At 40.7% G+C, this 14,490-nt stretch overlaps 1 protein-coding gene across 7 annotated transcripts; it reads right to left on the bottom strand.

Moving 5' to 3' along the window:
- Positions 1-317: 317 nt before the first annotated feature.
- Positions 318-13,839, bottom strand: SCML1 (Scm polycomb group protein like 1). 7 transcript variants are annotated; one of them, XM_004758919.3, is made up of 8 exons: positions 13,239-13,839; positions 9,636-9,784; positions 8,306-8,386; positions 7,753-7,830; positions 4,725-4,829; positions 3,785-4,325; positions 3,485-3,636; positions 318-2,065 (listed from the first exon to the last, which is right to left on the bottom strand). In XM_004758919.3, the coding sequence occupies exons 2-8, from the start codon at positions 9,663-9,665 to the stop codon at positions 1,931-1,933; spliced, it is 1,122 nt and encodes a 373-aa protein (XP_004758976.1). In that variant the 5' UTR covers positions 9,666-9,784; positions 13,239-13,839; the 3' UTR covers positions 318-1,930. The 7 variants fall into 7 exon arrangements, with proteins under 7 accessions (XP_004758976.1, XP_004758975.1, XP_012915080.1 ...); XM_004758918.3 differs by having other exon boundaries at positions 13,565-13,839; XM_013059626.2 differs by lacking the exon at positions 13,239-13,839 and having other exon boundaries at positions 318-1,899; positions 1,970-2,065; positions 9,636-10,284.
- Positions 13,840-14,490: the final 651 nt, after the last annotated feature.

Here is a 14,490-nt window from a genome sequence, read left to right as displayed (position 1 = left end):
CGGGGGCCCTGGCCTCTTCTAGTGCACTCGCATCCTCGGTACCACTGCGAGCGGCAAGTGCTGAGCACAGACACAGCTCGTGGATGGAACTTCGTGCTGCTCCCCTGGGGGCTCGTTTAAGGTCCTACAGGAGATCAGCCCTTCGCTGCTAGCGACCTGCTTACCTGTAGAATGAGGGCAAGTGTTAACACTCGACTATCTGGATGTGCACGTAGACAACCACAAGCTTGGTATAGCGTTTCTTTATCAACTCTAATACATTTGTACATTAATGTCATGTAGTGAAAGCAAACAAAATCAAATCTGAGGCTTTAACATTATTGTGGTTTTAAAACTTTATTGTATTTTAAAATCTGAAAACTGTAAAACATAGTATTCATATAAACACCTGAGGACTGTTCAACTGGGCACAGCATCTTCACACAATTTGAGAGAAGATCAAGTTTAAAATAGAATCTTGTCTTACAAGAAACAACATAAATGAGTAACATAAATAAAAGCACCTTTTAACAAGATGCTTTTAAGTCACATATGCCCAGTAAAGAATTGCAGTTGTTTATAAAGCACACTTGGTTTTTGAAAAGGAAGATGTATATTTTTGCCCCCGGTGAACATTTTATTGGCATTTATAACAAATGGTTCATACACTTAGCACCAATTCTCACAGCTTATAAATATTATATCAAATGTTATATAACATAAAAAGGTAATAAATAAGAAAACAATGAACAGGTTTCACTTGAACATTCTAATTTTCTAATTCTTAAAATAAAGTCCAAAATGACAAATCAGAGCTAATGTAGTTTTCAAAGTTTAGTAGGATAAATGGCTCAGAAAGCAAATGAACTAGAAACATTGCACAGGACAGAGAGCTTCCCTGTATGGAAACGCTGAAGAGTCAGCTGAGAGGTACTAGTGATGGCAGATGATGTGAATATTTTTAACAGAATAAAAACATCTCACTGGATATAGTTCATCTTTACCTCTGTGAAGTGCAAGGCGCTATCCTTAAATTCAAAAAGAAGACTTACTTGTGTGTATACTTCAGATATAGAATAAAATATAAATATGAAACAGTATCATTATGAACACAGACAATAAAATTTTATCTTTCAAAAATTTGGACATAGGCATCTTTATAGAGAGATGGGAACAATGAGTGCCTAGTGAAATGTCCAAGCTTAGGTAAAATATGTTAAGTTGTAAACTAAGTATCTCTTGCATAAAATGACGGTTCTAACAGTTTATCTAAAAATTGGTAAAAATACTTTAAGAAAGCTTGTAAGGTTGCCTTTTTTTCTTTAAATAGAAACAAATACAACATATATAGAAATAATAATAGAAAGGAAAATACTTTATATGGCTTTCCCTTTTGGGAAGCTGGTAGAATATGAATTGAAGCTTGCAGTAACAAACATAAAAGATTTTAGAAAGATGCTATCTATAGTTGAATCTTTAAGTTTTCTTCTAAGGAAAATCCATGGATTTATTAGAGAACTTTTCAGGCCCTGATATTTTCTCTTTGGGATTCAGCTGTTTTGGTTCCTTAGATAAAGATGAACAGAAATTAGAGGTGTTTCTGTTTCCTGTGTGAAATACAATTGTAAACTATGCAATAAAAATAGTAAAAAGATATAACGAAAAAACTCCTAATCTAAGAAACTTCCAACACTCACATGTTAAATGGCTTCTGAAAGAGTAGACCAAACTATAGTGGAGTTCTGAAATTCTGGACAGAACATAGTTTTAGAAGAACCTTCTACACAACAAAAACTTCTAAGGGCAGAAAAATGATTTTACACCAAGATGGCACTGGTCTCCCCTGAATGAAGATAGAGCTAAATTGACACAAACATGTTTTCAGTTGACAAAGAATTTTTCTTCTTTAAGCTTATCAATGTAGTGGCACTAAATTGACACAAACATGTTTTCAGTTGACAAAGAATTTTTCTTCTTTAAGCTTATCAATGTAGTGGCACAACTTCACGGCTGTCCCCAGCTTCAGCCCCATGTACTTAATCATCATGTCACTCTTAAGCAGTAGCAGAGCCTTTCCGTCAATGTCCTACAGACAGAAGGAGAAGACAGTGATTAGTTGATAGGTTCATATTTTATCAGAATGGTCCTTTCTTCATATTATATGAACATGTGATACCAATAATAGAGCAGCTCCTTCCAGATGTATATTCTCTGAGTATACACCTGCTTGAAGGAAACTATTAAAAATATAATTTGTACAATGAAGCATGGTTTGATCATTTATAAATTTACCTTGAATGTTAGGAAGAAAATTTAACCTAATATCTTTTTAAAAATGTATATATTTATCTGAGAGAGGGTAAGCACAAAGTAAGGGGGGGCAGAGGGAGAGCAAGAAGGGGAGCCAGACACAAGGCTTGATCCCAGGACCCTGGGATCATGACCTGAGCCGAAGGAAGACACTTAACCAACTGAGCCACCCAGGCACCCCTAACCTAAAATCTTAAAAATGTCCTAAGCATCAAACTACCTACCTTTAAATATTGTGTTGAATAAAATACTGCATATCTATGACAGATTAAAAACTGTGAATGGTAGAAATGGATTTCAGATGGCCATTAGTTATCTTAGAACAGCCTGGAATAAGAGGGTGTTAGCATCCATATGAACTGTACGCGTGCTATAGAGTGCTATCTTGATGTTGAAAGCTAATCAGTTAGCTGTCTGCAGTTGATTAGATGCTTAAAAACTATTTTCTTGCCATATCAAAGAGGGTATGGCTACTAATTTTATTCATCAGGAAACACTACAAAAATATGATTTCATAGTCACAAGGCATCCTCCTCAAGTTCTTTACTAATAGTCTGACTGATGTTGCTAAAACATATTACTTCGTTTTTACAAGTTCTGGTCTAAAAATAAAACTGTACTGTCTGAATAGACCTGAAACCCCTTACAGTGCTGCCTTTGTCAGGCACTTTCTGTACTTTTCCTACTAAGTACAATAAAAATTAGAACTTATAAAAAATGTAACCCATGATGTTACTTTGTAAATGGATGAGGCTATCAGCACCTCAAACCATCAACAACCATATAAGGTTAACAGAATTGAGCCAAACGGGATCAGTTGCTGGCTTCATTGGGCATCATAACAAAGAGGACACCCTGTCATACTGTTCCTATTTAAATCCAGCCTCTACCATTTAAGGAGCTAACTTTGGGCTAAGTAACCTTTCTCACACATGGAAAATCGGTTGCTAGCGTTCCCCTACCATCCACACTAATCGGTACCCAACTGAAGGGCCTGCACAGAGGTCATTCAAAAGCATTATGGCATGGGCACCTGGCTGGCTCATTCCTACAGCATGCGACTCTTGACCTTGGGGTTGTAAGTTCAAGCCTCCCACTGGGTGTAGAGCTTACTGAAAGAAAGAAAGAAAGAAAGAAAGAAAGAAAGAAAGAAAGGAGCATTATGGCAGGAAAACCAAATAAAAATATACATTACATGTTGCCTGAAAAGGTCAGCGATGGGGGTGAGTGTCTGAGGATCTGTTTGTTTCAGAAACTGGATCACTTCCTCCACAGACCAGGTTGAAGGGTCATCCGAGAAGCTTTGTTTTAGGATACCTGGCTCAGTTCCAATTGGTGAACTTGTAGCTTCAATGGGAGAAAAAGACAAATCAAAATTGACCTGATCATTATCCCAAAAGAAGAGATGTTAGGTAGGGAGAAATGCCCTTGCATCAAGGACGTTGAGGATTATAGATCAAATAGTGCTACTTGTCATGTGTCATTTCACACTCACCAAAGTTGGGCGGGATACAAAGAGATGAGGCAGTATGGCCGAGGCACTTATTTTCCATTAGAGCTGGGTAAGTCATCATCTCAGGGTTATGCGTCGGACTGGGCTCACCTTGACCCAGAATGGATCCGGGTGCTACTGTACAAGCTCGAGTAGGTGAGAACATGTGGCTGGTATTGGGCCCTGGGCTGGGATAGTAGGGCACAATGGTAGAGGAGCCCTGAATCGGATCATCAGGTGTGAAATATGGCTGGTATGAGTGTGATGAATACACAGAGGGAAGTGTTGGACTCTGGCTCAGATTCGGCTCCTGCTCCTGGAGGTATGACTCTGGATCCCGTTCTGGGGACCCCACCTCTGAATGGTAGGGTGATCCTATAGGATTGCTCGGGGAATCATTTGGGGGCCTTTCCACCGGCATAGTTGGGCTATAACTTTCAGGGTAAGAGAATGAAGAAGGAGGTTCCTTCTTCCTCATTTTCTGCAATCTGATCTTTCTGGAAAGCAGGTAATTATAATTTTTATAAGCATATCCAAGTGGCTTCTGAAATGACACAAACCCAGCATAAACTAACTGTCAGTGAGTAAAAAAGGAAATAAAATAAGTAGTAAATATAAATTTCTTTCAGGAAATACTGCTTTACATTACTAAATATATATGCTCTATTTTGATTATATGATTTTTGTTCCTCTTCAACCCTACATTTTAACTGAATTTTATACATTGTGCTTATAAACATAAAACTATTCATTGTCATACACTTTTCAAACCTAAACCTAAGCATTTTCCCAACAAGTTTCAGTCTCCCATCTGCTGCTACAGCAAGAATCATTTGGCCTTGCTAATCTCATAGTTAATAGTTCTCTCTCATTTCTAACTCAATGGCATCTTTAGAAGCAAGAAGTCTATTGCAGTTGTGAAAATATGTTTGTTAATACTCACGCGATTCTGCCACAGTGATTTCACACGAAAGCGGTGGATTTTCGAAACTTTTCCATGAATGACATCAAATTTCTTATCCAGGTTTTGAATAGCATCATAGATGACCTATTATAATATAAACTATTAATAATTTCTATTCTAAAAGTAACATAAGAATACCAATAAGCCAAATTTTGACTGCTAGAAACAAAGAACAGTTCTCAAGCTGTCAGAACCAGATGCCTGGTTTTGGTGACACAGAGCGGAGCTGATGGGAGATAAGGAGCCCAACCTCCTACTCAACAACTCCAGGCCATGCGGGCATTTTAAAAAGCTTTAATACTGGAAAGTAAATGTACCACCATTCTTATAAGCCACCATATTTATGATGGAGTTGTTTTATATCAAGGAAGGGGCTATTTTAGGAAAGAAAGCTTCAAATCTGCTAAAAAGGCCAAAGAGCCTCTTTCCATATAACCATGGTGAGAACTCAGAGGCAGTGGGCATTCTGTGCTGGAAAGAACAGTGAGCCAAATAGAACAGACGAGACTTTTGGCTTCAAAGTATTTCAAAGGTAATCAACAATTAACCTTATAAAACCTTCCAGTATATGTTCCCTATTGGCCAACCAGGTATGTGGCTAAAGAAACCTGAGAATTTTTCAAATACACAGAAATTTTATTCAGGCCAAAAATACACTTAAGCAGGAGGCCAGGACCATTTCCTTATTCATTCACTCAAACATTTATTGAGGGCCTACTTACTACCTCTTGGAACTGCTTTGCCAGGTGCTGAGACTGTGGACAGAAAGGAAAACAGGAAAACGACGAGAGCCTGCCCTAAGGAACAGCCAGGTGAGTCGGGGAGAGAGGATTTCAATAAAGTGATGGGCAGCCTAAAGCAGTGGTTTTCAAAGTGTGGTCTTGGACCAGTAGCATCCATGTCTCCTACTGGCTTGTCGGAAATGCCCCATCACCCACACCACACCTGCTAAATCGGGAACTCTGAGAGCAGGGGCAGCGATCTGCTTTCACGAGCCCTCCAGGTGGTTCTGGTGCATGATCAAGTGACCCAATGACCGACAGCACTGAGGTGAACCGTGCAGGCTTTAGGGGAACACGCCTGGGTGCAAGGACTAGCGTTCTGCAGCTTATCAGCTGTGTGACCTTGGGCGAGTCACTTAACTTCTCTGTGCCTTAATTTCCTCATGTATAGAATCCAGATGAGAATCTCAGAGTTCTCTCAAGGACAAAGTGAGGCGCTGTGGTGTGTTAGTACTCCCATCCTAACAACAATACTACATGACAACGCGCCCAGTAGTGCTCAACCATCCATCAATAGTCATATTATTGCTGTGACTCTGATGGCTACGTCACAGGTAAGAATGGGAGGCCACGTGTGCACAGAACAGGAAGACCTAACCCAGGCTACCGGTCGTGGCAGTGTTGTCAGAGGAGATGTCCCCATTGAGGACTAAAAGACGAGACGGTGTTCACCAGGAAAGATGCACGGAAGGGCAGAGAGGGCAGAAGGAACAGTAGATTCAAAATACCCAGACAGAACACAGAAGTCAGATGTGTAGACAGTGAACATAAATGACGTTCAAAGAGCCGGCTGTCCTAAGGGAAGGAGAGAGAAGGCGTGACAGAAAGAGGGACCGGAGGCCCCACGCGGAGGTGAAGCTGTGGGAGGGATGCGGAGAGTGATGGAGACGGAAGCCGAAGGGCCAACAGGGGGCCACTGACCAAGGGAAGCGTCCTGGCACAGGGAAAGAGGCTCAGAGGCAGAAAACAGGACCGCCTTCGCCATATAGAGGGAGATGCCTGAAGGACAGATCCCAGCCTAGTGGCTGGCTGTGGGGAGAGGAATTGCGACTCAGAGGGATTTGAGCCTCACGCTCCACCCCACCTTGGCCTCCCTGAAATAAGCAGCGAGGGCCGGGCCCTCCGGAGCTTGCGGGGGACGGAGAGGGAGCTGACCAGAGTGCTGGCGAAGGGCCACGGGACAGTGGAGGGATCCCGGCAGGCGCCCCCTCTGCTTCCCAGCCTGCACAGGGCTGGAATCTTCCTGAAGAGGACACTGGGCAAGGACAGAAGAAGAAAAGACGGAAGTGTACAGCGACCGGTCTCGGCCGGTAAGGGAAGGAGTTGAAGAAAGGAGAGAGCTCGCACGCCGGGAGAAACGGGGAGGATCCCCGATGGTCCGTTTCGGGGCTGGGATGGGACACTGGGCACTTCTCCTCCTCCACGTTCTAGCTCACCACATCTGGCACCATCGCTCAGAAAGAAGGCCCTGGCAGAGCAGTGGCAGCCCGGGGGTCGTGGGTGCTTACATGAGGCAGGCCGGGAATGGCCCCCCTGGAAATCCGAACCCCCCCCCTCACCGCCCACCCTCCATACCTCCTTCCCCAAAGACCTGCTATGTTCCTTTGAAGCAGTCCACTTCTGCTCTCAGTAACAGTGATAAAGACTCACCTAAACGTGCTTTACTTAGGTGGCGTAGCTCATCTTAATCCAACAAACTTTGTATGTTAACAACTACTTTTTAAAAAATAAACTTCCATTACCTCTAGAGGATGCAGCTCACAAAATCCTTGATAATTACCCCCATCAATCTCTACCAGCATGCTAACTTTTACAAAATCCCCTCAAAACTACGTAAGATATAGTCTTTAAAAAACAACAGTATGCTGCCATTTTTTCAATTGAGAAATCTCAACAATGTATTTAGACACATACTAATTTTTTCTATATCAATTTCTTTCAAAGATTTTGTAAGGAAAATTTAATCAGTATCAAATAACATAACACACATTTCTTCAGTTAATGGCTTTTAAAACAAAGCTATAAAACGTACATATTGGTATTTCAAAATTTTCACCTGGAGGTACTATTCTAACTAGAAATTATTAAAAATTATTACAATGAAGGGATAATGTTAGGTAATTTGATACAGCAAAATTTCAATTAATTGTATACTTTTACATGAGATAAAGGGAATTTTAACTTAGTAGTTCAGTAAACTACATTTGAGAAACAGAATTTTGTACCTGACAATGGTTGAGGACATCCATAATAGTTTTTTGTTGTTCTTCATTGTAGGATGTGTCAGACATCACGGTTTCCTGCTAATATTTTAAAAGTTAAGTAGTTAATGCTTTACTTTTATAAGAGCCAAATTCAACACCAGGAGGAAAGAAACACTTTACATTTATTTAAATTGTTTTTATTTGTCACCAACTTTTCAAAAGGATCCAGAAGTCTTAATCTCAAGCAGAAACAAAATAAAGCTCACATTAATACGAAAATGAAAATGGCAACTGCTAATTGAGAGAGGAAATAAGAATTGATTATATCAGAAGGACCTAGGTTTCAAATTTTGTACTAAAAATGAGTATAAGCTGCTCTGAACTTCCTACTACCTAAGGAAAAGGGAAGTAAAATGGTTATATGGTTACTGTCTAGTGAAAGGAAGCAAACAAGTTCAGAAGAGACCTGGGTTTGAGTTTAGAGGAACTCCACAGTATATGAAGAATTTAAACCTTTTTCTTTAAAATGGTTAAGTGTTAATATATCTGGCAAGTGGCAATTAACATTACTTACATTATTGACATATGCAGTATTTGGTTCATATGCATAAAGAACAGTGTTATCATCATCATAAGCAGGTATTCGTGTTCTTATCTAAGGAAGATGTATTAACAAATTAAAAGGAAAGATGAAAGATAGAACTGAAAGAAAAACTGAGGACTTCAATTTCACTTTTAAGATGCTCCAAAAGCTATTGGTGAATATCACAGGACCTTTGTCCACTGTAAATACTATGACTACATGAAAAGATGTACTTGCAAAACTGTTTTCTTATTATCTGAACTTAAGGGATCTCTGAAGATATCATTTACATTTAAGATACCATTTTCTATTGAGCTTAGCCTCTTGTGTAACTCAGGGTTGAAAGACTAGTCTAGGAACCTGGCAAGAGAACTGCTGCAAACCTAAGTATTTTTAACCATGAACAAGGAAGCAGGGTACATGGCTTTTGATTTTTAAATAATCCAACAGTGCCACTCTGTGGACAGAAGAAGAAACACTTAAGCATCTACTTTTCTTGATAAATTAATCACCTTAAAACTTTTTTAATAGGACAGTTTATAAATAAATGAATATACAACAAATAAGCATTAGATTTCATTTAAATACAGTGTTCTAAGAATTAATTATAAACTACAGGAATAATGTTAAAATAAAGACAGAAGCTATGTAGTCTTTGTTTCAAAAAGGATAACCAAAACAATATGGAAAGGGCTATAGATTAGTTCTATTACCATGTATATTGGTATATGCCAACACTATACAAGTTGGTAAATGCCAACATGTATAGTGCCTTGTGCTTTTCAAACTTCTTTCACATACTTATGTCAGAAAGCAATTCTCAGTAGGCAGTTAACATTATGTCCAAAAATGAAAAGGTACTGGGGCTGACAGAAGTTCAGAGAATTGCCCACAGCACTTAGGTGGCATTAATACCCACATCCTTATTTAAGTAAAGAAATGCTTTTTCTGGTAAGCCAAATTATATATAGTTTAATAATCTGTATTTTTACTTACCTTCAGGAATCAAGAAACAGCAGAATGTGACAGAATTATACAACAGCACAATCAAACACAAACAAACAAACAGCACTGTTTGGCAAGATTTTCATAGAGTTACTTAAATTAACCCTATGAGCTAGCAGAGCAGCTCCTGACTATTTACCTGATAGAAATGCTAGTTCACAAAAAACTTGTACATGAATGTTTGTCACAGCTTTATAGACCACTGTCAAAGCTCATGAAGTTATTTCTGAATTCCACTCAATGAAATTAAATTCCATTTAGAAAAGAAATAGAGCACAGTGAAAAGAACAAAGACAGATTTATTTGAAATACAAACCACATCAGCTTCACTGGAGCCGCTAGACATCTTTTTTGAGCAACAGCAGCATTCCACCTCCTCGGAGTGGGCCCTACTTGTATTTAAACTTGCTGGTGGGTTTATTTGTGAAATTGCCTGGTCACCCAGGGCTGGTAAACCACCTACTCCTAAAAAGCAAGACATAAAAAAGTTACTTTGCACATTACCATCATCAACTTAATAGGGATATGTTCTCCAAATGCCAACTCAAACTGAACCGGAGTCTTGGCTGAATTTTAGAGTAACTCTTCCAGGAGTGACTTAGAATAAACCTTTAAAAATTGAAGAGCTATGTTGTCACACCTAGATATAAGGATCAAGATCATGCATAAATTCTAAATTGTGAAGTAAATACTTTACAACTGAAAGGCTACAGAGTAAATGCTGGAAAAAATGAACAAGAGAGCACAATTCCTAACTGCTTTTCGCAAGGCACTGAGGGGCACTCGGGTGGCTCACTCAGTTGAGTGTTGGACCCTTGGTTTCAGTTCAGGTCATGATCTCAGAGTTGTGAGACTTGAGTCCTGTATCTGCTTGGGCTTCTAGTGCGTTGCCCCTCCCCCCGCTAGTGCTGTCTGTCTCTCTCCCTCAGATAACTAAATCTTTAAAATTAAAAAAAATTCTTTCTTTCCCCCCCCCCAACATTTATGCTCTCTCTCTCTCAAAAAAAAAAAAAAAAAAAAACAACCAAAACCCAAAACCTCCAATTTCAGGTATAACTTCAATCTTTGTTTCTTAAATCATTTGTTTTATTCTGATTATAAGATTAATAATAAATAATGAAACTGTTGTGTTTTCATACAAAGGAAGCCTACAGAGCAATGAGAACAAACCAACTTTTGCTACACATGAGGAGAATCTCACAACCATAAACATGTGTAAAAGTCAGACACAAAAGAGAACATACTATATGATTCCATTGATCTAAAGCTCAAAAACAGGCAAAAATAATCAATGGTGGGATAAGTCTTCCCAAACCAATACCTTTAGATATACTGTAGTCACTCTAACAAGTTTCTCGTTTTCTATCTTGCAGATGGGCCATGGTCTACGTAAGCAGTCCCCAGTTAACAGATATCTGACAAAGAACACTGTGGAGCAGTCTCACACCTCTACCTGAACTCTCAAGGAGTAAGAATATTGAATTCAAATTTCCCAACTCTGATACTATTTCCTATAATCTCATTGTATTTCTAACAATTTTGTTTGATATTTTATACGTGTAATTTTTTATTACATATATTTTACTATAGAAAATTTAGAATATACCACAAGGTACAGATAGTAATACCGAACAGATTTTATAGCCGACCCTGTGCCAGGCAAGGTTCTAAGCACTTGTTAACTCATTAGTATTCCTGACAACCTTGTGGGGCAGGCTCTGTTATTTTATCCCCATTTTTCTTAAGAGAAAATTGAGGCTAAGCAAGTTTAAATAATTTATCCAGGTCTCATAGCTAGTAACTGGTACAGTTTGGCTCCAGAATCAATAGGCTTTACTTACTCATTATTAAAACCACCTGGAATCCCTTCTCTAACATTATCAAAATAAAACCCGAACTCCTACAATAGCCTCCATGGTCCTTACACAGTCAGAAGTCTCCACACCCTCAAGTGAGATCACCTTTTACCACTTGTCCCCTTGTTCTTAGCCTAAAATATTTACTTTCTGGCCTTTTATAGACAAAGTTTGCCACCACCGTTACAGACTCTTAAAATCAGACAATTCTCTACTGGATAATTACACTGCAGCCCAAACTTGGCTGTAGTTAGACACAGATGCAGCAGTCATTGAATTCACGACTAGACTCCAGACATTTCTACCTCTGTGGCACATTTATAAATCACCAATGTTGCACTCTTTGAACCTCTCACTCCTGTCATGACCTCTACCCACAATACCCTGCTGGTTCTCCACCTAGGAAAACCTATTCAACTTCAAAGCTCAACTCAAGGTCCATCTCCACAAAGCAAAGGTGCTAAGTCATCCCATCCAAAAGTGACATTGCTTTCCCCAAAGTACCAGAACACTCACACAGTAATGCTTTTGAGGTCATCGTTACCGAAAAGGAAACATCAAACAGCCTAAAGACCTTAGGTTTGGGGCCAGAATACCTCAGTTTTAGATCCCAGCTCCTCCACTTATCAGTTACGTGACTTCCCTGTGCTTTTTTTTTTTTTTAAATCTGTAAAATGGCGATAATAGTACAGACCTCACACGGAGTTATGAGGATTAAATGAATTAATACACGTCAAGCTTTCACCATCACGACCGGCATAGCAAAGGCACCCACTTTTCGCAACTGTTATTTCATTATTTGGGTATTCATAACCTCCTCCCAACAGAACTACCTGTCATGGAGCACACGGACAATAAATACTCAGGGTCAAAACATGTAATTTTCATTCACATTGCACCTGTATACTGCAGATATACAACAATTTCTAGTAAACAAATTTTAAACACCAGGACATAATGCAAAGTATTGGACTTTAAAAATACTTTAATCCATATCCAAATTGCAAGTTTTGCTATTTTGCTTCAAGCAGGTATTTAACCTCTCTGTTCCTCAATTTCTAAACTCGTGAAGTTGGAATAATTTCTACTTCACAGAGCTGTTTAAGACCAAATCATACAGTTAAGCACTGAGTATCATGTCTGGTTCACAGCAAGCACAGCATCAATTTTAGTTCCTTTCCCTTCTTTTCATAAAGTTTCTGCAACAATTTCTTAGAGCCCAATCATGACTGGATTATGCAAAACTAATTAAAATAACTCATTAAACTCAAAATCCCGCAAAATGAGTTTACTTAAAATGAAGCTCGTTTGTATTTTACCACAGAAAACCTAAACTCTTGATAACATAAGAACAAGAAGCCATCTGATTTTTAAAAAGGCTTTTTAAAAGGCATTTTTAAAGGCATCTCAAAGGCTTTTTAAAAGGCATTTTTAAAAAGGCATTTCAAAGGCATTTTTCAAAAAAGTCACTTTAAGATTCAGCTTCCGAAGTTCCAAAGCATTCACTTAACTCATCAACTGACTGCAAATGTTAAGGCTTCAAAAACAGCGTTTCACCCGACAACTACTCTACTGTCCGTATGGAACTTAAGCGACCACAAAGTTGCCCGATGGAAGATAATGCCGCCCAAACTGTATCCCATCACCCAGCACTGAATCGGGACCATGCCCTGTTTTTATGCAACACCATGAAGAAAAACTGCTTGTAAAATCACTGTTTGTAAATATTAACGTAGTTTAAAACTCTAGAGCCGTCCTAATTTGGGGAGAGCGAGAGGAGGGAACGAAGCGATCACTAACGAAGTTATCAAACAATCATGCCTTTACTTTCTTTTGCCTCGGCGTTTATATACATATTCTATATACAATAAACCAGGAAGACTGCACGGTCATTGATCAAACGAGGTTACCAACAAAGCCTCAAAATCAACGTTTCAATCTCAAAAAAATGTTCCAACGAATCAACTCGCTAGCTCATCAGTTCTTTAAACTCAAAATTCTATATAAAGTCTCAAAGTCTTGGTAGTTCCTCGCTCCGCGCCCCGCGCCCCCGCCCAACACACCTTCGCTGAGGCAGCGAACGGACGGAAAACGAACTACTTCTCTCAGAAAGTCAGCACAAAGTACTCAAAAAGCCGCCAAATCTCAAAAGCACATAACCGTGGCTCTCCGGGACAGGAGGTGGGAACCACCCCGAACCACCCCCCTCACCGCGATCCCGAAAATCAAGTTCTTTTCCTTCCCTCAGGACAAATCCTGTCCGGCCCCGCCCCCCTCCCCCCGCTCCGCCCCGGAGCTTCCCAACCGTCAAACCAAACCGTACCTCAGCGGTTTTTCGCAAACGAGGGGCAAGAAAGTTCAAGGGAGGAAAAAGTGCCACTACACAGACCTGTTCTGTCATCAGCACCTGCCACACTGCCCGCCGAAGAGCCCGAGGCCCGATTAATGTCAGCCAGTTTTCCGGAGTATCAACGGCCTAAGACCGTTAACTTCCACAGCTTCACCAACCGTCCACCCACCGGAAGTCGCGCTCGACCATATGAGGCGCTTGCCTCGAGGACCCCGGAAGCTCCGGAATACGCGCGCATCCGGGAGCACGCGGCACGCTTCGTGCTATTCACACGGCTCTTAACCAATCCGGCAAGCGCCTGCGCAAAGTTGGGGGTTGGGGGGAAAAAGAAACGTTGCTAGGGAGACAGCCGAGGGGCGGGGCTTCGCTTCCCATTGCGCGTCCAGCAGTGCCCGCCCCTGAACGTCTGTAGCTGGGCGTGCCAGTTCAGATTTCCGCCCGCAAAAGCTGGTGGGATTGGGACCCGGCACTAGAGCAGAGGCGCGAGCCTCCGACGCTGCGAGGTGTTTCTGCGGCTGCGCAGGGGTGCTGGCGCGCACGCGCGGGCTTTTCCTTCCAGCGCTGGAGAAGCTTCGTGGAGAAGGCTCTGCGGCGTGAGGCTGCCGGTTGCCTGGCCTGCCCACTGTCGTTGGTTGGTTTTCGAAAATTTTGTTTTTTTAAATGTAATTCTGTCTCTCTCCTTACCATCACAGACGTCGACTTTGGCTCTGTCTTAGGTGTGCTTGTCTTTGCTGGAATTCGAAGGAGACGGGCTGGGTCTTTAGTTGTGGAGGCTTGGTACAAACGGGGGAAAGTTATTTTAAAAAGTTGTTACCTCGTGGAAAGGTAACATAGACCCTGGAGCCAGATTTACAGGGGTTCACCCCAGCCCCAACATTTTGTCTTTCCATGGCTTTGGGAGAGTCAGGTAACGGCCCTGAGCTTGCGTTTCCCCGTCTGTAAAATGGGCACAATGTGGGGAGTAC

Source organism: Mustela putorius, unplaced genomic scaffold (genome assembly GCF_011764305.1).
Source record: "Mustela putorius furo isolate JIRA1106 unplaced genomic scaffold, ASM1176430v1.1 tig00003836_pilon_pilon_pilon, whole genome shotgun sequence".
Classification (NCBI taxonomy): Eukaryota; Metazoa; Chordata; class Mammalia; order Carnivora; family Mustelidae; genus Mustela; species Mustela putorius.
The sequence above is the reverse complement of the archived record's forward strand: the minus strand, read 5'-3'. Positions and strand labels throughout refer to the sequence as shown.